This window comes from Carettochelys insculpta, chromosome 2 (assembly GCF_033958435.1).
Source record: "Carettochelys insculpta isolate YL-2023 chromosome 2, ASM3395843v1, whole genome shotgun sequence".
In the NCBI taxonomy this organism is placed as follows: Eukaryota; Metazoa; Chordata; order Testudines; family Carettochelyidae; genus Carettochelys; species Carettochelys insculpta.
The window spans coordinates 88,127,411-88,152,646 of NC_134138.1; the positions used below are offsets into that span (position 1 = coordinate 88,127,411).

A 25,236-nucleotide genomic window follows, 5' to 3' on the forward strand; every position below is an offset into this window, starting at 1 on the left:
CAGGGGTAGTGTGGAGGGCCCTAGTAGGATGTGCTGCCTCTTGGGTGAGGCCATGAACGAGGGGCTTGGGGTGCAGAAGAGTGCTTCAGGCCAGGACTGCAGGATTCAGAGGACAGGAGAGGGATCAGGGCTGGGGTGTGGGGAGAAGGCTTAAGGATACAGGCTCCTGGCTATGCTTAGCTCCTCCAGCAGCTCCCAGCAGTAGTATCATGTCCCCCTTCCAGGCAGCTCCTGTGTGGAGGTGTGGCCACACTCCTCTTTGTCCTGCCTCCTCCCCATCCCCAGGCACCAGCTCTGCAGCTATCATTGGTCCCAGTCCCCAGCCATGAGAACTGTTGGGGCAGTGTTTGGTGCAGAGGCAGTGCACAGAACCCCCTGGCTGCCCCTGTGTGTAGAAGCTGGCCAGAAGTGGGACATTCTGCTGCTTCTGGGAGATATGGCGCACACAGAGCAGGACAAGCCCTACACCCCAGTCCCCAGCAGGAGTTCAAGGGCTAGATTAAATGGCTGATGGGCTGGATGTGGCCTGTGGGCTCTAGTTTGCCCCTCCCTCTGCTTTAATTCTTTTAATCATCAGCATGCCTGAGAGGTAGGGAAGTATTATTAACATCATTTTCAAGGTAGAAAACAGAAACATGGACTAAGCAACTTGTCCAAGATCCTACAAACTTCTTGTGATGGAGCAGGGATTTGAACTCCCAAGGGGACTTGAACTCCTGTCACTAAAACTAGCAAATAGGACTAAAAATACTAAAAAAAGATTAAAACTGTTGAGCTGGGAATTTACATATGTATATAGTCCCTTTTCAGAGTAGAAATATACCTTAGGGCTATGATTACACTACAGTGATCTGTCAACAGAAGTCACTGCCAGAAGAGATTTCCCAACAAAACTTCTGATGACACACAAAAGCCGACAAGAAGAGCATGCCACACTCTTAACAAAACAGGCACCCAGAAGCACGGCAGACAGGACTGTCCATTGTTCTGGATCCCGTCTGTCGAGAGAAGGCCTCCCCAGACCATCCACACTGCTTTGTCGTCAGCAGAATTATGCCTTATGGCTCAGAGGCAGAACGCTACCAGCGAAAGTGCTGAGTTTAATTCACAAACTGTCAACAAAACACATTTTGTGTATGGACTTTTCACCAGTTTTGTTGACAAAACCAGGGTTTTGTTGGCAAAACTTGCTGTGTAACCGTAGCCTAACTGTTTGCCCAACATCATACAATATGTTAGTGTCACAATCAGGATTAGAAACCAAATCTCTTCACTCACAGTTCCACATCTAAACCACTTAAAAGCAAGTGATAGCGCAACTGCTTTAAAGGCAAGTATCAGAGGAACAGTTTCAGCTAACAGTGAATGATAAAGACTGGTAAAGAATCATAAAGATAAATACTCTTACCACAAGAGTATCTGCATACACTTCACAAAATAGAGATGTATTCCAGTAGTTCCAGTTACATCAATGGTATTTAATCAGGCACAAAACTGTAGGCTACAATTCATCTTCCAAGCTTTACTAACCTGTTTGGGGCTCACTACAGGAGCCAGATGTGCCTGAAAAGTGCTTCTTCGGTCCGAGATTGGGTTCCCATGATAAATTGGTGGCAGTTCTTCATCTACAGATTTAAAATTAGGATCTCTTTATATTTTTCTTTGGAGATAAATATGGCTACAAATTTATAATAATGTAGCTAGCTAGCTAGGAAATAAGGCAAACTCCAAATTTTAAAGAAGAACTCATGAAAAAGGTGAAATAATATTTCACATGCTACAAAAATTGAATTTTTATAGTTATTGTACAATATTAGAGGCTAGGAAAACAGACTATTTTAAACCAAATATTGCATGATTATTTGATAAGATACAGCCAGTGGTGATAAAAGGTAGAAACAAAAAGGTTTTCTTTCTACATATTACATCAAAATCATCAGTGATATTTTTACCTTCTTGGCTTTCAGATATAACAAAACTGAGTGTTTTAACTGTATCTTCTTGAGCTGGTTGATACTCCAGGGAATAATCATCTTCATAATCTTCATTAATTTCTTCAGTAATTTTTTTAACATCTGGTCCTGCTGGCATGGAGCAATAAAATTTGTAACAAATTTTATCAGGGTTGTCCGGTGCAAAGTAAAAATTCTGATCATGTCACTCAACTCTCTAAAACTGACTATATCAATCAATTTTATGACTGTGATTAAACTATAAAGTGTATTTGACAATAACATTAATTACAACTGGCATTTTTGGTCCAAAATTTGTGATTGCACTCTTGCTAAAAAGTATTATTGCAATACTGTCAGTATTATAGCCATATGCAATAAATTATAAAACACATTCTGTTTTAATACTGGTTTTAAGAAACTGAAGAACTCGTTTATTATTTAGATCAAAAGTTTAAAATGTTATTGTTGTTAAATTAGTAAATTGGAATGAAAATTGAAGTTTAGTTATCCTAGTGTGATCCACATTAAAAGAGGTTTCCACACAAAACCAGTCCAAGTAATTTGGCAAAAATTCTACGCTTTGGTCAATAACATGTGAAGACTGACCTATTCACAGAATCAGAAATGAGATGAAAATATCCTGGTAGGTTATCAAACCTATCCCCTACTAAAGAAGGATTGGTCCCTACAGTGCACTTTTAGTATTCTGTCTACGTTATTTTTAAGAACTGTTCACCTAATAAATTATTTTGTTAGTCTTTAAAGTGCTACTTGATTGCTTTTTCCTTTTTATCCGAATGACTATTAGCATTAAGCTATGTCTACACTTGAAGTTTTGCACCAAGGCTATGTCTACACTAGAAGCATCTGTCATCAGAAGTTACCTTCGACAGGGAAATCTCGACAGAACATCTGTCAACAGATTGCATCTACACAACTTGATGTTGACAGAGAACTGTCAGACTGCACTGCCCTCTGGTGCCAGAAAGCAGAATGACAGCTCTGGAAAGTGCTGCCCAGCAGCCAGGAGTCCTCTCTGTCGACAAAAGTGTCTACACTGCAATTCTGTCGACAGCACTCTGTTGATAGATTGTTGTGCCTCAAATTTTTAAGTGATAATACTGTCAAGGCAAATGTAGAGTTCTGCCAAGACTCTGTCGACTGTACGCTTTAAGTGTGTAGACACTTCTGTACTCTCTAGTGTAGACACAGCCGAACAGTTATATTAAAGCACTGTAATTAAATCCACTGTTGCTGGAGTACATCCACACTGTCGTATAAAGCCTCTGCTCAGCCCAATACAATGCAGGTGTAAGTTCTGTAACTTTCAGTCATCACTGGTTTTAAGTCCTGTAACTTTGTTAGCTTTGTAACTGTAGCTTTGTTTGTATAAATTTAGCTTTGTTCTATATAATTAAATATTGTTTCATTAGCTTTGTTTTGTAGCAGCTGCTAGGTCTTATTAAATATTACAGGTTGGACCTCTCAAATCTTCACCCTCAGAACCTAACTGGTTCTGAACATGAGAATTTGCCAGACAATGGGAGATCCATATTGTCTAGCACACTACCAATACTTCCACTGCTTACTGGAACCTCAGAAAACATTTAGGGGTAAATTACATCCAAATACCAGTGCAGAACACTGAGACCTAGAGCTGGTGGCTATAAACAAACTTTATAGGACCATGACCACACCCATGATAAGTGGTCATCCAGCTAACTAAAATAATGGTGGATTACGGAAGTTGCCGGATAAGAGAGTTCCAGATTAAAGAGGTTCAGCCTGTATAAGTTTGTAAGAAAGTACAGCTATCATAGGTCTGTAAGAAATCCTAGCTGTTAGAAATTTAGGTGTGCCTGCAATTTCATTTAGAAGTATGAATGACTGTGTATGCAGTGAAATTAGTCCCCAAGGTCAGCCTGTCTGGCCAAACAGCTGCCACCAGCACTTTGATGACCAGAGAACAATAGGAGCTGAGCCCTGCAAAAGAATCCATTCAAGAAAAGAGGCACCATCAAGAGAAGACTGAAGTCCCAGCTTATAGCTGATGACTCATTGTCATACAGTGTCTTGAGGTGAGGAACAGAGGAAGGAGACCCTAAATTCTACCTCCATCTCCTTCCCTACCACGGCACAGCTGTCAAACCCATATCCTCTCTCACCTGTCACCCTCTGTTCCTATAGTGGAAGACAGCAAGAGCACTACACAGCAATGATTTGCTTTGTTTCCCCTGAGCAGAGTGGCACAGCATGCCCCTGCTGTCACAACAAAGCTTTGAAATGGGAGGTTCACATGCTGGCATGACTGCTGAGTTCAACGCAATGAGCAGAGCATCCAGTCTAGGTACAAGGCATTCACACTGGAACTTATGTTAAAGCCTTAGCACAAAAAGCCTTACAACTCTCATTGGGGTGGCTTTACTACATTGCTGCAACTCAGGACTTCTGGTGCAAAGAATGGCAGAGCGGACACCTCTGTTTCATTGCCAAAGCATGACTTTTGGAAGCACAAGAAAGCAAATGTGATAGTGTAGACTAGGCCTTAGTGATTGTTCCTTCCAGCTCAGGTCTAGGTCATTTGTTGAGCACTGTAGGAAAGAACTGAATCTAATGCCCAATTCGAAACAATATGGGGTAATTAAATACTTCAGTTTTTATTACTTCCAATTCCTCTCTCATCACTTTTATTTTCAATGTTGGTGAAACAAGCTACATTAACAGCATTGAAGATTGAAATCTTGCAAAGGTAGAGAGTCTTGTGGTTGGTGGCAGTATCAATTTCCTCGGTAGCATAGCTACAATGGGGTGAGTGGTGCTGTCCTATCACGGCCCATAAAATTATGGGAGTCCAACCAGAAAAGGTTGCCCCACCGTAGGGATCATTGTAGCTGGCAATCCATCTACAGGCTGTCTAGTCAGCTCCCAATCAGCTGGTGCTCCACAGAGTAGGGCTGGTTCTGGGCCTCTCTGGAGTCCTGCATGCATATGCCAGTATAAAAGGCACCAATCAGCCCTCCACCTTCTCAGTTCCTTCTTGCTGGCAACTCTCAGAGAGGGGAGGAGGGTGAGTAATTGAATGGACATGAGTGTCATGTCTTAAAGAGCAATAGTTACAAGACATAGCTAAGTATTTTTCTTCTTTGAAATCTTGCTTGTATTCACTCCATTCTATGTGACTCGTGGAACCTGTGGAGGTGGACTTGGAATTCATGATCATGTAGCTTATAGCACTACTCTGCCAAAGCTGGCATCATCCCAGGCTTGCTGGATGATGGCATAATACAATGCGAAGGCATGAAAGTATGACTAGACAGCAGCCCTGCAGATATCCTGAATCAGCCACTGGAACAGGAAGGCTGCTGACAAGGCCGTCTCCCTGGTGGAACAGGTAGTAACACTTGCTGGCAGCTGCTCTTTCACCTATTCATAACAAAATTTGATGCTGGGGGTGATCCAGGTAGTGATCCAAGAGGAAATTCTCTGCAAGAAATAGGCAGGCTTCCATTTTCACTACTGCAATGAAAAGATGCATCAACTTACGGAACAGCTCAGTTTGCTCAATATAAAAGTTAGTGCTTTCCTTATGTCCAGAGTGTATAACCTGCATTCCTTGTCTAACTTATGAGGTTTTAGAAAGACGACCAGTAGAAGTATACCATGAAATAGTGTCAAACTGCAAAACCACCTTGTGTAAAAAGGTCAGATGAGATGGCATTAAACCTTGTCCTGTAGAATATCGGATAGGGTCATTACGATGTACACACTCTGATTTCCGAAACCCTACAGGGAGCATACAATAGAGCCCATGACCACATGACCAAGAAGGTACCACACAAGGAGCGTCTGTTGATCCCACGTGTGGCATTACAACTCCATATTTTTACGGAAATATGTTTCTGAATATGAATATGCCTATCTTGAATACGCTATATGCAAAATGTGGTATACAACCTAGCATTAGAGAGCTTGTAATACCCTTAATGTGTATATTCTATTTGTGTGCATGTAGCATTCCTGTATTTGACATTGGAAGTATGCAGTATATACCTGTTTATTTATCTAAATGTGCTACTGAAGGACATTAGCAGTACTCCAGGAAATTAATGGCCCAGTACTCAAGCCAATGATCTGTGAATAGTCTTATTTTTCATGTAAGCCTGGACTATGGTTGGTCCTGCCAAGATATGTGGCCATCTGATGCTAGAATCCATTTTGTATGTGGTACTTTTCCATAGGAGGCAGGGAGTGAAATGGTTAAAACTGAACACAAAGGATTCCGATCTTGGGCAAATTTTATTTATAGGCAGGGAACCAACAATAAGGAGTTAGTTAGCAGACCAGACACCTAGACACCCCCTGCTTACCACTAAGATGACTGCTGGAAACATCTAAGACTGAACAGAGGGAAAGAACACGCCGAAGCTAGGAGGCTGCCTAGTTTGTTGAGAAAAAAATTATTAAAACTACTGTAAGGTAAGCAATGGCATGTAACACGTTTCTTAGAATAAGATGGCATGTCTTCTTTTAATTAGCTTTAGCACCAGTCTGTTATCATTTGCAACCACTTAAATTGTACTTTTATATTTAATATCACTTTTGTTTCTTAAACCCAGTGTAAACAATTGTTACCTGGAGGGGACAACAGCTCTGCATATCTTGTTCATTGATAACAGGAGGCCACCCACTTAACTAGAGCTTGATGTACCCGGAAGTCATCCAAAAGGGCCAAGTCGAGGAGCTCACCACAGACTCATCGGGTGATGAGGATGACAGTGGTACCAAGCGGGGGGGAAGGGATTGAGGCACTGTTCCACAATGGAGCAGTTTCCTGCAGAGTTGTTACTTGTTCCTCCACCCAGCCATAGAAGCTTGTTTCATGATCTGAATCTGGTGCTGGCAGTGTAATGGGTTGTTTTTCCAGGGCGTCCAGAGAAAAGTGGTGCAAGTAAAACACCGGCATCACCATGAGACCCCGTGTGTTCCAACAGAGCAATTGAGCTCACCAGTGGCCCTGCTGGCATGCAGTCATTGTGGATGCCATGCTGGTATCTGACACCCGGAACGACTGCTGCTTGTGTGGCAAAAGGCTGAATTCCTGAGCAAACTCAGGAGTCTCTCCTTGGGTACCCTGGAGAAGCCACAAAAATCTGTGTCTGGAAGCAAATGCCTGGAGTGGGAGACTGGCGCCAAGCAGGCAGTACTGGTGCACCTGAGCCCACTTGAGATATGGGGCCTTGCACTGGGGCATCAGTTGCCAAGAGGAAGGGCAATAATGGGAGGGCAGGGACCAGCATCTAAAGACATATGATCTGTGCTACTGTGGTGTGAGAGACCTGGGTCACTGAGTAAGGAAATGTTGCTCTGCTCCAAGGACCAGCGACGTTCCACAGCTCTTTGAAATTATCCCATGGCTGACTTGCTCTTGGATCAGGGAGCCTTAACCATCTCTACACCAGCTAAAGCATAAGCGCTGCCAGTAGGGCCTTTGGGTCACTAGCCATCTGAAACACTTTGGGCATTAAAGGCACTGCTTCAGATTACCGAGCAGTCTATGGCAGGAGGGGGGTGGGGGTCTAGCCAGGGAGATATTCCCTTGGTGATTCAGGTGGGCAGGTGACTCAAATAGGGCACTTGGATCCTCACCCCCTTCCCCTCTTTACTCAGTGCCAGGAAGTGGCTGCACTGTTGCTTCTGGTGCTTGTTAGGCACCAGCAAGGAGGAAAGGTATTAGGAGGAACTTGCTACTGGCAGATTGCTCCATACTGACACCAATATGCTCAGAGCTGAATCAGAGAGGGACAGCTTCAATATCGGTTGAAGTGCAAGCTCTGTGAGGAGGGCTTTTAAGGCTTCATTCTGGATTCGTAGCCTAATTTTTTTTAAACAAATTATGCATTTCTCCTTCATGTACGATTCACTCAAACACTTCACGCAGCTGCTCTGGGGCTCGCTAACCTTTGTTGCAAGTTGAGCACACAGTTTGAATCCCAAGGACTGGAGCATATCCCATTCTTGGGACAAAGTCCCTGTGGGGATTCTCTCTAGCTATTAAACACTACTCATTAACGATCTAATCAGAACTATTTGCAATTAGAAAAAATGGAACACAGAAGAGAGCTCTTATTGTATTTGCAGATGCAAGAGGACAGGTGCTCTCACCTACAATCATGGCCAGTAAGAAGGAACTCAGAAGAGATGGGGTGCTGTATATTAATCACCAGCGACCCTTACACTATTGCAGGACTCCAGAGAGAGCCAGAGCCAAAAATACAGACACAGCCTGAACCTCTATTGTCCAGCACCCTTGGGACCTGACCAGTGCCAGATGAGAGAAATTGCTGGACCATGATAAGTCAATATTTTCTAGCACATTATGAAGGCTTCCACAGCTTACTGGGCTTAGAAGACATTTGGGGTAAATTACAGCTAAATAACAGCACAGAACACTGAAAGCTAGGACTGGTGGCTGGAAACAAACTTTATGGGACCACTGGAAATTTGGCCACACCCACGATAAATGGTCGTCCAGTTAACAAAAATCATGCCAGATTACGGAGGTTGCCGGACAAGAGAGTTCCAGATTAGAGAGGTTCAACCTCTACCACTAAGGCAAGAAATTCTGACACCCCGGGAACACACAGACATCTAGAATAGAACTGACACAAGTAAGCACTTGAAGAAGAATCATAGTTTAAAATTACATCAAAAATAAACAGATAGCACCATATATTTTCTACATTACCTGGCTCAGATGACTGAGCTTTTTCTATCAGAACTTCTCTTATCTTCTCCACCCAGAGGTAAATGATGCTTTCACCAAGATTCTTCCTGGAATATACATAAAATTTGCAGCAAGTAAAAAGGTCTATTTGCAGGTATCACTTGAGGAATTATTTGCATTCAATAATATGAACAAATTTTAGCAGCACATTATAAAAATTATTATAGACTGAAATGTTGTAGGAATTAGACATGCTAATGGGAGCAGAGTTCTTTTTTGAGTGGTAGTTTCCCATTTGAAATTCTTGATCGCTTCCATTACAAGGAGCTACAATTTAGACGTTCTTCAGTTCCAAGATTTCCTTTAGTACCCCAAGGATTTATGTGTCTACAACTTCCACGACCATCCTGTACATGAAGCCTCTTTTAAAGTTTTAAAATACTGTATAATTCATATTTTCTCCATCTCAGAAGGTGTTGGTCCTGTTTTTGATGTCCATGTTTTTTTTCATAACAATCATGATCTTCAAGGTAAAGCAAAGCTTCTAGACTGCAGTGTATGAAGACACTGACATCCCTGATCCTGCAAATGCCCTGCACATGTTTACTTTTAAATAACTAGTTCATAATGACTCCAATGGAATTATTCATGATATTAAAGTTAATTAAGCCTGTGCATGTGTGTCTGCAGGACTGGGCAATTAATAGTTACTGTTTGGAAAAAACAAAACCTTTCACAACTCTTTACAGATTAAGGGGAGAAATCCCAGACAAAAGCCCTTCCAACACAAACACATACTAAAATGGATCACTGGTGGTGTACCTACACTATTATAATGAGCAATTGCTTCTGTGAAAAATCTCTACTTTCTTAAATAAGACTGCCCTGGACTTGGGACTTGGAATTCAATTCCTACCTTGATGAAACATTCTTAATTCTAGAGATAGATCAAATTCTTGGTTTCAGAAGCTAATCCTTCAACTTTCAATATCTTTTGCTAATTAAGTATTCCTCAACCCACCTCCTGACTGTACACATTTAAATTATCTCCTATAGTGTGGCTCTGCAGAGACAATTCAGAAGGAAGACAGGAAGATTACACATTGTATCAGTAAATGGAGTTTCATCTATATTGCTTCTGCAGATCAACTTTGATTATTCTTCCTCTTTTTTTTTTCCTGGAGGCCTTCGGTGAGTATTTGAAGGTAGAAAGGAACTGTGATGAGCACTTTCTTTTTTATTTCCTGTTTCTTGCACTTTCAGATCTTAGACAAACACAAATACCTTCCAAAAACTTTATAACTACCAATGGCTTCAGTGCTTACAAGACATGGCACAAGACTTCTATGGTGCGGATCTACAGGGACAATAAATATGAAAAATTCCAATTTTGGTTATGAATCATGTTACTAAAGTTTGTTTTGCTTACAGGTGAATTGACTAGCTGAAAGTACAGTCTCTTACATAAACAGTAAGGAAGAGCAATTCAACAATTCCTACCTGAAATTCTTTTTCTTATTTAGGAAAATGTCCTAAATTTATTAAAATGACATGAACAGAGATAAAAAAAAAAAAAGTATACCTGCGGAGGGAGGCTCTCTAGCAGTACCACAAAACAACAGCAATGCTAGGCATTCCTCGGGTGGCAAGAGGACGCAACAAAGCAACCCCTTACCACCTTTCAGGTCCCAGGACCCACCTCCGTGGACTTATGACGGGGTGCGCACTCAGTTGACCCGGATCCCACCGACCCCCCCGGACAGGCAGGAGCTAGGAAGAACGACGAGACAGACAACCGGATTTTTCCAAAAACACTCACAATTAATTTATTAATTATTAAGAAGAAAATTAAATAGTATTGTGGTCTTATCTTAACAGCAGTAGACACTTACTTGAACTAAAGCCCAGGTGTTCATGACAACACTAAAGTGGCGTGGCTTCAAAAGGGAATACGAGTTTGAAGGAATAAAATAGATAAATATTAAACATATAAGTATATAAATATATATGTACCTTTTCTTATCCAAAGGAGGGGGGAGGACGCTACCCCTCTCACCCCTACCGGGATCGGGTTGCTAGTCCAACCCATATATTAATTATGGCCAATGGAGGATTTTCCTCTCTATTGGACCAGAAAATAAAACAAGGAAGAAGGGAGGTCACGCCTTCACCTTAGTGTATGTACGTGGCTGTCATGTGACCACTAATTCCTTTATGAATAAATATTAATAATTTAACAAGAAATTCTAATGATGATAACAATTCTATAAGCTTAACTAACTAAATAACATTAAGAAATCCTATCTATGTATATATCTATAATTATCAAACCATAACAACAACAACAATAGTAAAATAAATAGTCTTATTAAGAGTTCCTTTTTAAAATTAGAGTCCAGCCTGAGGCCAGAAAGGCCCAGCCCTAGGGTCAGGCCCCTGGGCATTGCCCCTACCCTGCCGAGCAGGGACACAGCAAGGGGATCAACCTTGCTCCCCCACTGGGGGTCCCGGTGCCACTTACTGGAACGAAGATGTGGTGTATGGGTGTGGGTCCACACAAAGCGCGGGCCTAGCAATGAGGATACTTGTCCTGTATGGTGCGTCACATCCGGTAGATTGGTCAAGTCCGATAAGCTGGTCGGGTCCGGTATGTGTGTTGGTGGGCCCTGGGTTTCACCGTACCAGCCGCGCAGTACCTGCACAAGTGCAGGCCAGTTCGACAGCTGGCAGCAGCTTCCCCTCAGAGACACTACTTGCTGCTTGCCAGGAGTGCAGGTGATGGGCAGTCTTGCACTTCTGTGAGGCGTTCAGCTCTTTCTTCGCTCTTCGCCTTTTCAGACTAGCCTGGGGGACTGGCGGACGCTCGTCCAAGCCACGCCTCCCCGTCAAGGGCCGCCGAATGAGCTGCGAGCCCGGCTTTTATAGAGCATCCTTATGAATATTTACGAAGAAATTAGCATGTGGGCACAGTTCTCTATTAGGTCCTCACTTTTGCAGAAGGTTCCGGAAAGTCTCCAGAGCCAGCCAATCAGGGCACCGCATGCGAATCATGATTCATGAATATGTATGATTTCAAGTTGCCGGGGGAGCTAACGGTCAAAAAGTGACCATTGGAACACTGCTAGCTGGCAGGCTATGACAATTTGAAACTCCATGTGTCTGAGGAGATTTTTTTCCTCACAGTGATCTTTCCTACCAAACGCATGCTGTCCCTGACTCATGGGGGCGATTATGTCCACAGAGATGTTTTAAGCACGACAATACCAATCAGACACAGAGATCAAGAAAGTCTACTGATAAGGGCGAAACTCACTTTCAATAATGAAAGTTAAATAATTCATTAAGAAAAAATCTACAACCATCCTATAAACTTGATAGGGCACATCTATCTTCACCTGTATATATTCTTGTTTTTCCTTCACATAATATCTTTTCTTCAAGCAGTTAAACTAATCACATATAAAATTATACTTGTAATGTGTACAGAAATGGAAAATACTTAGAAGCACTTATAATTTGCACAGAATCCAGCATCTATTATAACCTGAAATTACTTGTACTAGAAAATGAAAACTTAGAATACTGTCTAAAATTATTCCAATTACAATTTTTTTAAAAAAAGATGCTTAAAATTCTGATGTTTACTAGGGTCACAAAACCAAAATGCATCAAAGAAGCAATCTCAGGCTTGCCTTCCAATATTTTTTCAAACTACTGCCACCTTATAGAAAAATGCATAAGTATCATTTTGTGGCAAAGTTTAAAATGTAAATTTCCAGTAAATCTGTATATTACTGAATAGAAGCTGAACATTTAGGCACGAATATTATTTTAAAAGACTTTAAGAATTGAGTAAGCATAGACTTGTAACTGTGGCCTCAGAATTCAGACACACTCTAGAATGAGTTAAGTACCTTACTTCATGCTCCTTTCTGACAAGCATGTACCATTTTTAATTCTTGCAGTGTATTTCATTGTGTACAATGAAAAGCAAGAATTTTACCACAGAGTCATGAATACTTCTTTAACTGTTCTAGTTGTATTTCATTTTTCCCACCTTATAGCAGATTTCGTATTACTGAACACTCCTTATTAAGAAATGGTTTGGAATAAGAGAGATCCGGCACACCACATGCAGTGTTACCAACAGATTCAGGCAACTTCTTGATGACTTCTGGAATAGTCAGAGTATAGTCATCCTCTAGCCCCTGTTCCAAATGCTGTGGTTCAAAAGGTGTGCAAACAGCTACTGTGTATTTACACATCCTAGAGACTCCCCCATGTCAGTCATCACCCTTGTTGGAGAACTTCGTGCACAGCTGGAGAATTTACAGTTATTAAAAGTCCCTATGGCACTTTTCGTAAGAATAGACTTGCAGGCCCTTATTTTCTGTCCAAATTTTAATTTTAATAATTACATTCTGCCTAATATATTCTCAATCGCTCAGTTAGATATCTGTTTACAGGCCCAAATTAACTACTGTGTTGTTTTGTGCCATTGAAAAGCTACCATAGTCCTCACCAAAGATGTTTGTATTTCAGTAGCAAATGACATGCCTGCATGCTTAATGTGTATTTCACTTTTGCTAGGTTTATATCAGGCTCCAGGATCTGACTGGATAATACAAACTATATATAATAATTGTTTCTATCTCATGCTGACACTAATAAAACAAACAACATAGTCTGAATGTTTCTAAATATTTATTTATTCTCACTCATTTTGAGATGTTCTGTTATTTCCACACTGGGTTAATAAGGCTCTTCTAGCTAATGAGTGTCTTTTCTAAAGCTAGATTTATAATTATTTTCTTTAGCTGAAACATAGTTTTTAATAAAAACTGATTTTCCAACTGTATTCAAAGGCCTGAGTAAGTAGTTTCACATCCTGCAGTTTAACATGTGGATACAGATTGGACATCAGGGATTTGATTTTTTGTAACTGTAAACTGTATAAGTAACCCAAACTGTAAAAGTAACCCATAATATAACAGCAGTCAAAGTAAAGAATTCTATATCAGTGGTACAAATGGTCTAAAGAATATAATTAAAATAGAAATTATCCATCAAGATTAATGCTTGTAACTTTATATAATTCGCCGTTCTCAAAATAATCCGAGAAACGTACAAAAGTATCTCTTAGATTGCTTTATTTATGCAAATGTCTAATTTTGTTTCAGCTGTTCCAGTAGTTACCCCAATCCTTCTGATTCATGCATATAGTTATTGAGAGATATGCAACTGAAAATACATTAAGTAACTGTTTAGAATTTTCCATCTTCTGCCACTTACACATAGATTTCTTCCAGACTATTTGCTAGTTCCGTATAATCCTGTCCTCGAAGCCAAGGGGCACTAGAATGATCAAAAAAAAAAAAAAAAAGACATACAATGAAGTTGGTACCTACAAATTGTGAGTTTTGTGTCTTTACTTACCTGAAAAAATTATTACTTTAAAAAAATTACAGTCAAAAGTAGGACTTTTAGGACAAAATATTGTCAGCTGTTTCTAGTGATAAAGAATTTGGGTTTTTAACATCTCAGAATAAGCAATCTTCCAAGATTTTCTATTGCTCCCTTCTAACACCCCACTTTTTGGATTATGCCATCGCTCCATTTGAAAAAGGCTGAACACACTTTCCATTAACATGGCTCCAGATTTGCTCAGAGTATAACAGACTCTCCCTACTGCCTCCCATGCAGTTGTGCACGCTGCTGCTTTTGTTCTCTCTGCCCCTGCTGCTGTGGCAGCTTCCTCCATCCTGTCTAATAGACTTCAGAGTGATCCTTTCATCCTATGGTGCTAACATTTCAATCTCAAATAAAACTGTAAATTTTACAATGGTTTGTTAACATCTCTAACTCTCAGGATGAATATTCAATTCAGAGATTTAACTTCTACAAGCAACTCCAATTATAATAATTTGAAAAAATGCAGTAAATTTTTAAAAGAAACATCTGTTGACAAAGAGATATCACTTACTTCAGCTGATAAATAGGAGGAGCTGAAGTTGGATATTCAGAAGGCAGAATCACCTAAAAAGAATTTTAAATGTAAATAGTTATAAGGTTGAACACAAAAAAAATAGCTAAATTGAAAATGACCATGATAAAACCAGTTAGAGTATTCGGGTGGCAAGCAGTGTTATAAACAGGAGTAAGTACGTTGCTCCATTATTACACGATGATACAAAGGAAGTATTTCTATTCTAGGGGCGGAGGAGCGGTATAATGCAGACTTCTGCCCATCCATGATACACACAAATGAAAAGAATTAGAAGCAATTCATATGTAACTGTTTATGTCTATTTGATTTACTAAAAAGTATATACACATAGATGTCATCCATGTGTACACTAACCAAAAAAAGTGTTTCAACAAACAATTGTTTGGCATGTTCTTGGCTTGTAATACTGTACAAAGCCATGTATGACACATATCCTAAACATTTTATGAACACTGATTGCAATACCTAGAAGAAATTTTTTCAATCAGGTCAGCCTGAGCTGAAATGCAATCTAAAATGGTTTCTTTAATTCTCAAATAAAGCTATAAGAGAACCAGCTGCATAAATTCAGCCAGTCCTTCTATGCAAAATCAGTATATAAATAGATAACAGTGAAAGAACTATCTGGGACAGACACGTTTTAAATGAAATATGTAAGGGTGTGGAATAAGCAAAAATAATTACTGCGAACTTTTTTCAGATATTCTAAGGAGACAATAAGACTGTGTCTACACTAGCAATTCTTTCAAAAGATTTTTTGGAAGGAGGGGGCTCTTTCAAAAGATCCTGCAGAGCATCTACACACAAAAAGTGTTCTTTCAAAAGTAAATCGAAAGAATGTGGTGCTTCTTTTGAAACCACTCTTCCAATCCCATTTCAAAAGCTTTTTCAAAAGAAAATGTGTGCAGATGCTCCACAGGCCCTTTTTTTCCCCAAAAGAGCAGTCATCATGGGGCAAGATTTTTCTATCCCTGGCCTGTTCTTTAGAAAGAGCTGGGGCTGTGTGGACAATCTCTTTTGAAAGAGCAGATTGCTCTTTTGATCCACTTTTTTGTGTGTGGACGCACTCTTTCAGAAAAAGTTCTTTTGGAAGAGATCTTCTGGAAGAGCTTCTTTTGAAAGATCTCTGTAGTGTAGACGCAGCCAATCTGAACACACTGTGGAAAGCCTTCATCCTATTACTGGACCTGTAGAAGACGACCCTAGAGTCTGTATGGAGTCCCATTAAATGAGGCACACATGTACCCCTACAGCAGAGCCTCGATTTACACAAAGTGTTCCATTCCCACACACACTTGCGTAATTCGAATTTCGTATAAGTTGGGGGCAGCTTTGTCCCTGGCAGAACGCATATTCTGCAGCCAGGGAAGCAGCAGGAGCACCTGGAGCTTCTTTTGAAAGGTAAGTCCTGGAGTTGGGTGGGCAGTTGGGGGAGGGTTAAGCCTGATGATGGGTTGGGTCCGTTGGAGAGGGGCAGAGGGGTTAAGCCTGGGGCGGGTTAGGGCTGCTGGGGGTGGAGGATGGAGTTGAGCCAGAGCCACGCACAGGGGAAGGGGCAGTTGAACTGAGGCGGGGGTGGGGTTGAGCCAGAACCAAGCATGAGGATGGTGAGCCAGAGCTGGGCTCGGGTGGTGAGCTGGGCCACAGGGGGTTTGGACTGGGGTCACGCTTGGAGGATTTAAACTGGGCTGGTGTGGGGGGTTGAGCCAGAGCCACATGGGTAGGGGGAAGGGGGTGAACTGCAGCTAAGGGGGGTTGAACCAGGGTCACACCCTGGGAGTTTGAGCCAGAGCCACGTGTGGGGGATTTGAACCGGGGTGGGGAGGGTTGAGCCGGAGCCATGCTCGGGTGTTGAACCGGTGGGGGCGGGGGTTGAGCCGGAGCCACAAGTGAGGGGTAGTGAGCCAGAGCTGTGCGTGGGGGTAGGTGTGAGTGGATGGTGAGCAGGGCTGGGGTGGGGGGGTTGAGCCAGGGCCACGCAGGATTGAGGGGGATTGAGCCAGAGCCAGGGGGAGCAAGATATTGAGTTTGTTTAACTTGCATTAATACGAGTTAAGGGCTACTCGAAATCCCACATTTCGAGGGTTTACTGTTCATAATTATGTACTGAACTCTGTACCAATACCATACCTGCAAACACAGAGTCCATTTTGGCTGTTCCAAACAATCACTAATCTTAATGCAAAATATCCTTTCATCTTCATCAACAACACACCAGTCATCACCATATATAGATGAGAGAGCATCAATTTCATCAATCTAGAAGAAAAGTATGTTAAAAGATAAATAACCTGATCCTCAAGTCTAAAGTGCTTATTACCGTAAGTTCCCTATGACCAGAATTCTACCCCCATCTGTAAGTGAAATTGAAGTTGTCAAACATGTAATTGCTCCACTGATGCACATTTTGCATCTTCTCACTGTTATCCACTAAATATTTTAAATGGGCACCATAAACTTGAAAAAACCACATATCTGAAAATATACTACTGGTTTCCACCTGTATGGAGCCCAGCTGAATTCACTGGAGCTGGCTCTGTGCAATCATGGGAGTCTACCCGCAAAGAAATCATTGCAGGATTGGGACTTATGTGAACACATTTTTACCAATTATATTGACAGGACAATATCAAGATGGGGGTGATGAGCTGGGACGTACAAACCAGGAGTGTTATAAGTAAGAGTAGGTTTACACAGCAAAGTTATTTTAAAGTAACAGCCCTTATTTCCAGATAACTTTGGTACCATCTACCCAATACAACTGCTATTTTGAAATGGATATTGTGTGTAGATGTAAAAACAAAAAAGCAGTCCAGTAGCACTTTAAAGACTAACAAAATACTTTATTAGCTTTCTTGGGACAGACCCACTTCTTCAGACCATAGCCATACCAGAACAGACTCAATATTTAAGACACAGAGAACCAAAAATAGTTATGAACGTTGACAAACCCGAAAAATTGTAATCAAGGTGGGCAAATCAGAAGAGCAGAGGGGGTGGTGGGGGGAGTCAAGAGTCAGATAAAACAAAGTATGTAAAGAAGAGTCCATATAATGACCCAGGTAACTGGAGTTCCGGTTCAAACCACGTGTTAATGTGTCAAATTTGAATATAAAAGAGCTCAGCACTTGTATTATTTCAAAATAAACTACTTTAGAATACCTCTTCTGGAATAGCTTATTTCAAAATAAGGCTGCTGTGTAGACATACCCTAAGACACAAGAAATAAGTCTTCCACTCCACCCCAGTATATGGTTACACTACAGCGATATGTCTACAGAAGTCACTATCGGAAGGGATTTCCCGACAAAATTTCTGTTGACAGAGTGCAGCAACACACAAAACCCAACCGGAAGATCACTCCATTCTGTGGACACAGTGGCTGGACTGTCCAGCTGCCCTCTGGACAAAACAGGCACCTGGAAGCATAGCAGACAGGGCTGCCCATTGTTCTGGATACCCTGTCAGTCAAGATAAGGCTCCCCCACAGCATCCACACAGCTTTTTTGTCAACAAAATCTGTCAACAGCAGCATTGTGCCTTGTGGCTGAGAGGCAGAATGCTGCAGGCAAAAGAGATGAGTTTTGTTGACAAACGGTCAACAAAACGCAGTTTGTATGTAGGCAATCCACGAGTTTTGTCCACAAAACCGGGGTTTTGTCCACAAAACTTGCTAGTGTAACCACAGCCCTAGTGATTAAGCCTCAACTGCAGTATTGTGTCTTGTTTGGAGGCTGCATTTCAGGACATTTGTGGACAAATTGGAAAAAGCCAAGAGAAAAGCAACAAAAATCATTAAAGAGCTAGAAAATACGACCTTTGAGGGAAGACTGAAAAAAATGGGTTTATTCAGTCTGGAAAAGAGAAGAGTAATTAAACTGTTTTCAACAGTGCTTTTCTTCTAGGAAAAAAATATGCTGGAATTCTGCCCCCTGCAGGCTTAATCCCCCCCTGCAGCCCCAACCCACCACCATGCTTAACAGCCCCACCCCCAACCCACCACAGCCTTAACCACCCTGGCTCCCCCCACGGCTCCAAACTACCACAGCTTTAACACCCCATCCCCATGCATCCCCAACCTGATGCCAGGCTTTAATCTCATACCCCCCACCCTCCGCAGCCCCAAACTGCCTCCAGACTTAACCCCCTGCCTCTCCTGTGGCTCCAACCCACCACCAGTCCTAACCCCCTGCCCTCTTCCCCATGGCCACACTTCAACGCCCCCACAGCCTCAACCTGCTTCCAGGCTTTAACTCCACACCCCGCTGCAGCCCCAACCTGCTGCCAGCCTTTAAACATCCTCCCCTGCAGAGCCCCAAACTGCCCCCAGCCTTTAACCACATCCCCCCAAACCCAGGATTCATTTACATTTCAAAAGGAGTGCCATGTTCCCTTCCATGCAGCTGCACGGCTCCCCACAGCCCTCTGGCTCCCACACTTAACAGTGCAGCAGGGGCAGCTCCCTGACCCGCCACACTGAAAGAGCAGGGCTCAATTTAATTTCATTGGTTTAATGGCGGGCAACGGCCATTAAACCAGTTAAATTGAGTCCTGTTCTTTCATCAGCACTCAGGGAGCCGGAAGTGGAGTGGCAGGAGCTGCAAGTGGCTGCTTAAAGAGCCACATGCAGCTCAGAGCTGCCCAGCCACCTTTTAAAAATGGCAGTCCCAGGAAAAAAGATGGTGGAATGCAGGTCCACTGCATTCCACCAGTGTAGCCAGACAGAGTCTCCCCCTTACAAGCCAGCTTGCTCGCTGCCCCCCCCCACTGAGGAGCACACAGGGCACGGAAATGGCTGCTGACAGCACAGTCTTTGATGCCCTCATTGAGGCCCAGATATGCTAGCTTATCGTGACCCTGAGAAGCAGAAAGTACAGCTAGAAGGCTAACAGGCCAGACTGTCAACAAGAGGGGGGGGAGACCCTCAGAAATCACCCCAGCTGGCATTGATCAATGTGATGCACACACACAATCACCCAGAAGGGGACGTGCCCCGCCTGCACAAAAGAATGTCCTGTACTCCTAAATTGCTTAAGTAGAAATGCCCTTGTAACAAACTGGCGTCACAAAGACAGACCAGTATGATCTGGCACCATAGATAAGAAAGAGAATACGTAACCCAAAAGGGGTATAAAAGATGGGCCCAGCAGAACTCTAACTTTGAGTGCATTCCACCAACTACCTGCTGGTCGGGTCAGGTGATTGCCTCCCGAGGTCCACAGCTAGGGACGCCCAACCTCGTATTCGTCTTTCCGCAGAATTGAGTGACCGATCCGGCTTGGCTACACTGGTATCGAGAGACGCAGAGAGGGTAAGATACACCCATGCTAGGTCTCTGACTTTTTTTTGTGCACAGCTAAAGAATTAGAGCTCTGTAACTAGTATCAAGATATCATTGTGTTAGATGGTAACAGATATCTTTGTATTGGATTGTAACGTAACTTGTTAACACCTGTACTTTGCTAGCATATAAGAAGTAAACAATAGCCTTTTGTAACAGCAGGCTTATAACTGTAGCTTAATAAACTTGTAACTAGTTAAGATCCAAGCCTAACTATTTTGTTAACCCTTTTGTCACTGCAACACAGCCGGCACAACAAAAGAACTTTAACCATTTGGTTACAACAGCCTGGCCGTAGGTGAGAGTGCAAGGAGCTGCCTGCTCTAACAGTTAAAAACTGGGTTACTTAGGACCCAGGGGAATCCGTCAGCCTGTCTTGGCTGCTTGCAGCGACGAGCTCTCTGCTCTTGCAGTTTTAAACTTGGATGATAACAAGGGCATAGTTGGTACCTCACCGCACATTACCCGGCCACCGGCTAACAACCAGAAAACAAAAAAAATGTTTTTCTAGTATATAAAAGGTTGTTACAAGGAGGAGAGGAAAAATTGTTACTGACCTCTGAGGATAGGATAGGAAGCAATGGGGATCAAGGGAAGTTTAGGAAGAACATTAGGAAAAAAAAAATCCTATCAGCGTGGCTAAACACAAACAAATTCTTTAGGAATACTGTGAAATCTTCATCACTGAAGATTTTTAATAGCAAGTTAGACAACTACATATCCGGGATGGTCTATCATGACTGATTGATCAGTCTTGGGGATTGTGATCTCTGGTAGTGGAATGGGGCTGCTGCTAAGGCAGGCTCACCACCTGACCCAGCCCCATGCAGCTAGCCCATTTCTGGAAGTAGTGAGTGTGGCCCTGCGTTTGCAGAAAGGAGGGGAGGGCAAGACTCTTGGCATGCTGCTCCTGCCCTCAGGCACTCTTCCTTGCAGCTCTTATTGGCCAGGAACAAGGAATTGTGCCAATGGGAACTGAGGGAGTAGTGCGGGCACAGATGGCAGCACACAGAGCCACATGTGCCCCATCCCCAGGGCCATAGTAGCTCCTTCGGAAAGCAGAAAAGGGAGCCTGTCTTAGCTTCACTGCACCACCAACCAGGGAGCCGCCGATGGTAAGTGCCACCTGCCAGGAGACCACAGCCCAGTTCCCAGCCCCCTCCCACAGTCAGCACCCCACAAGCCCTCCTACATCCCACGCCTCAGCCCTGATCCCCATCCCAGAGCCAGTATCCCAAATCTGCTCCTGTACCCCAAACACCTCATCTTCTCTCATAGTCAGCAACACATACCTCCTACTGCACTGATTCCCCTCCTGCACCCCAAACCCTAGCCCTGAACCCCCTTCCCAAACCAACACCCCAGCCTCTCTTCTTAACCGCAGCTCCCCATCCTAGCCCTGCCAGTCTCAAAGCCAGCACCCTGTATCTCCCATACTTTGAAGCCCCTCCTGCATCCCAAGCACCTGTCCTATCCTGGCCCCCTCTCAGCACAAGCAACCCACACTACTCCTGCACGCTAACACACTGCCCCAGCTCGGAACACCTTCCTGTACCCCAACCCAAGCCCCAGGCTCTGCCCAGAGTCCCCTCCTGCGTTGTGAACCCTGTAGTCCCAGCTCAGAGTCTGCACCCCTCCTGAACCCCAACACCTTGCCCCAGATAAGAGGCAGTGAAAGTGAGGGAGAGAGTGGGGATGGAGTGAGCAGGGCACTGCTTGGGGGAAAGGTAGACCTTGGGTTACCCTTACATTCAGAAAGTGGTCTTGGATACAGACAGGTTGGAGACCACTGTTCCAAATAATGCTTAGTCCTTTTACGAGTGCAGAAGACTGGGCCAGCTGACTAGAGTCCATAAATCTGCAGATATCTGCTTTGTATCTGTGGGGATCAGCGGACGTGGAAATCTGCAGCTCATTTTTGAGGATTCAGGCACGGATACAAATTTTGTATCTAGAGTTCTGCAAATTTACAGATATCCACCCTGGGCCATTTTTGTGGATACAAATTTTGGGTTCATATAGGGCTCTACAGCTGACCTTTTAAGGTCCCTTCCAGTTCTGAGTCCAATAAAATGATACAGCTAACTAAAGAATTAGATGCTGGTATCTCAGAAAACAGGAGCAGTTCAACAGCTTTAACTTAATGACTTTTCTGTTTTTAAAGCCTCAACAACAAATTTGCTTTAATGTATTTCAATGTCTTAGATTTTCCCCACTTGTACATGTTTTTAATAGACAAAAATTAAGGTGGCGCTTACTACGCTAGGTCTGGTTGGTAAGTTTCCTATTGTTCCACTTGTGGTTGCAAACAGTGTCCTTCCTAGCATTAGATATTCCTGCAGCCACACGTACTTGAATATCACACTCTAAATGGCATAACACAGACATGCAAAGTTATACACACACCAGTTCATCAGCCACTGGAGATGTTAACTTTCTGTACTGGCAACCCCTTTCACACATCAAGCCTCTGAGTGTAACCCCCACCCCACAAATTAAAAAGACGGGGAGGTTTCATGTAACTGAATGTTGAATTGAACTAGACAAACCAGCAGTCATATAGCACTTTACAGACTAACAAAATTTATTAGGTGATAAGCTTTCCTGGGACAGACCTGCTTCTCCAGATCTTCCATTAGAAGTGGGTCTGTCCCACGAAAGCTCAGACTTAGACTTAAGTCCGCCTGTGCGTCTGGGCACATTGGGCAACAAGTGCTTTCCAGAGATTCCCGTCTGATGCCACTGTTTCCGCTTCTTCCCATGGTATGCCAATGTTCTCAAAATCTTCTTTAACTGTGCTTCGCCATGTTTTCAGTGGTCTTCCCCTTTTTCTTTTTCCTTCAGCTAGTGTCCATCACATTGCTACCTTTGGACGGAGATTATCTGAAAGACGCAAGATGTGTCCAGCAAGGTGCAATCTACGCTCTGCCACAACATCTTGCAGTCTCCACAGACCACATCTTCATAGAACCTCTTCATTAGCAATGCAATCGATGTAGGTAACACCAAGGATCTTACGCAGACATCGTTGGTGGAACACATTCAGCTTATGATATTCTTGCAGTGTTTTTCCATGTTTCACTGGCATAGATTGCAGTGGACATGACAATAGTGCTATAGAGTTGAAGCTTTGTAGCAAGGCCAATTGTTGATGCACACCAAATTGGGCATAGTCTTTGAAACATTGTCGAGGCCTTCCCAACTCTGCAGTTGACATCTGCCTTAACATCCCCATCATTGGGCAGAATACTGCCAAGATAGGTGAACTGCCAAACATCTTCTAAAGACTGACTTTCGACCGCTATTGGCGTATTCGCCTGATCTTTTCTGACCGGCATCACCTTTGTTTTATTGCTGTTTATCCTCAACCCAACTTTACCTGCTTCTTTTTCTAAACTTGTTGTCATGTCCTGCAAGCATTCGCCCATTTCTGCAAGCAGCACGATATCATCAGCGAAGTCCAGATCCATGAGCCGGCACTGATTTTCCCAAGTGATACCAAAACTCATCCTGCACATTGCTTTCCTCACAATGAAGTCCACAGCCAGAAGGAACAAGAATGGTGATAGATCACACCCTTGCCGCACACCAGAATCAATATTGAAGAAATCGGTCATACCACGATCGGTCCTCACACAGCAATGGGAGTTTAGATAGAGATTTTGGAAGGTATTGATGTAGCGTTGCAGGATACCATAACTATGTACTATGTTCTGCAATGACTCTCTATGTATGCTGTCAAAAGCCTTTTTAAAAAAATCGATAAAGTTTATTGACAGCGACCGTTGAAATTCAATACTCATCACCTAATAAATTATTTTGTTAGTCTTTAAACTGCTACATGACTGCTGGTTTGTTTTGTTAGACTACGGACTAACGTGGCTAATTGAACTAGCAATATTACAGGATTAACCAGCAAGCCTCATCCGTTCCACCAGTAGGGGCTGGAGCGGCCCACTGTTGGGCAGGGGGGTGCTCCAGCCCCAAGGGGCCGCCCCGCCACAGGCGGGGAGCTCGCTCGCAGCCCGGCCAGAACAGCCCGCCCCCCATTAATTGATTAACCAAAGTTTTAACATCCCACACTTGACACAGCTCTGGCCGCCGCCCCACGCGGCCCGGCTAGCAGCTCCCGGCTCCAGCTAAGCCCCGAGGGTCCCAACCCCTGCAGAGAAGCTCGGCCGGGTAGATACAAAGCTTGGGGTAGCCTAGGACCGGGGGGCTGCAGCCCAGGGCAGGCTGCCAGGAGTCACAGCACCGCGCGCGCCAGCGGGCGGGGGCGCCCAGGCCCGGCCGGGGCAGGACGCCTAGGCTGCTGCTGCTGCTGCTGCTGCTGCACGCTGGGGAGGTCGCTGGGGCTGAGGGGGCGGTGCGCGCAGGAGGTTCCCCCCTCCCGGTGACGGGGTGAGGGCGCGCGACCTGGCCGGGACCGGCCCGGGAGAGGGGGTTGAACCCCTGTCACTCACTTGTCTCTGGGCCGTTTCCGGGTCACTCGTCGCCATTGAGCCCCGGGGGCGAGGCACGTTCCCCCCACCCCCCCCACGAGGGCGGGCCGCTAAGGCGCGTGCGCGAGGAGCGGCGCGGCGCCCACGAGCCGTGGCTGCCTGGGAAGCGGCTTAGGGGGCCGAAGGGTCGGCCCTTCGTGCGCTTCTTGGGCCTGCCGCTGGGGTGTGGGCCTGGCTGGTGGTCCGCCTGTATCGCTTCCCGGAGCGCCGCGGCGAGCTCGTCCAGCTTTGCACTGGGGCTTGTAAAGCCACGGCCGCGCCATGGTGTCCGATCTCGCTTTTAGCCTCAAGACTGGGCTGCGTGCCGATGCAACCTTGTGGCTGTGTCTAGACTAGCTCCCAGCTTCCAAGGGGTGTAGTAATTAGGGTGTGGGGAGATTACTGATGAAGTGCTGCGGTGCATATGCTGCTCTTCATTAGACTAAATCTCCCCCGCGGCAACTTTGAAGCGTCAGACTTTGAAGTGCAGGCTTGCTGTAGCCCTGGGTGATTTGAAGTGCCTGTGCTACTTCGGAGTGTCTTTATTCCCCCAAAATTTTGGTCTTGTCTACACTACCACCTTCGTTCGAGGGAAGGATGGTAATTGGGAGTAAAGGAGTAAATTGAGGGTTTAAAGGGACTTAGAAGTTGCCCCAGCACTTCCAAGTACTGGTGGGTGAGCCGTGGCTAGATGTGTGCTGTGCTGGTACTTTGAAGTTGCCATGGCG

General features: G+C 43.9%; 1 protein-coding gene across 5 annotated transcripts in view; it reads right to left on the bottom strand.

Moving 5' to 3' along the window:
- IMPACT (impact RWD domain protein) overlaps positions 1-24,639 on the bottom strand; it is a 52,883-nt gene extending 28,244 nt beyond the window's left edge. Inside the window, exons 1-7 of one of the 5 annotated variants that reach the window (XM_074987278.1) lie at positions 14,663-14,715; positions 13,972-14,034; positions 10,572-10,616; positions 10,379-10,449; positions 8,701-8,786; positions 1,953-2,081; positions 1,531-1,625 (exon numbers count right to left, since the gene is read on the bottom strand). In XM_074987278.1, coding sequence (XP_074843379.1) covers positions 1,531-1,625; positions 1,953-2,081; positions 8,701-8,786; positions 10,379-10,449; positions 10,572-10,595 — 405 coding nt within the window. In that variant the 5' untranslated portion in view covers positions 10,596-10,616; positions 13,972-14,034; positions 14,663-14,715. Of the gene's footprint in view, positions 1-1,530; positions 1,626-1,952; positions 2,085-8,700; positions 8,787-10,378; positions 10,450-10,571; positions 10,617-13,971; positions 14,035-14,662; positions 14,716-16,816; positions 16,946-24,490 lie in introns of those variants that run through there. The other 4 variants (XM_074987277.1, XM_074987276.1, XM_074987274.1 and 1 more) reach the window with 4 other exon arrangements.
- Between the last annotated feature and the right edge of the window lie 597 nt (positions 24,640-25,236).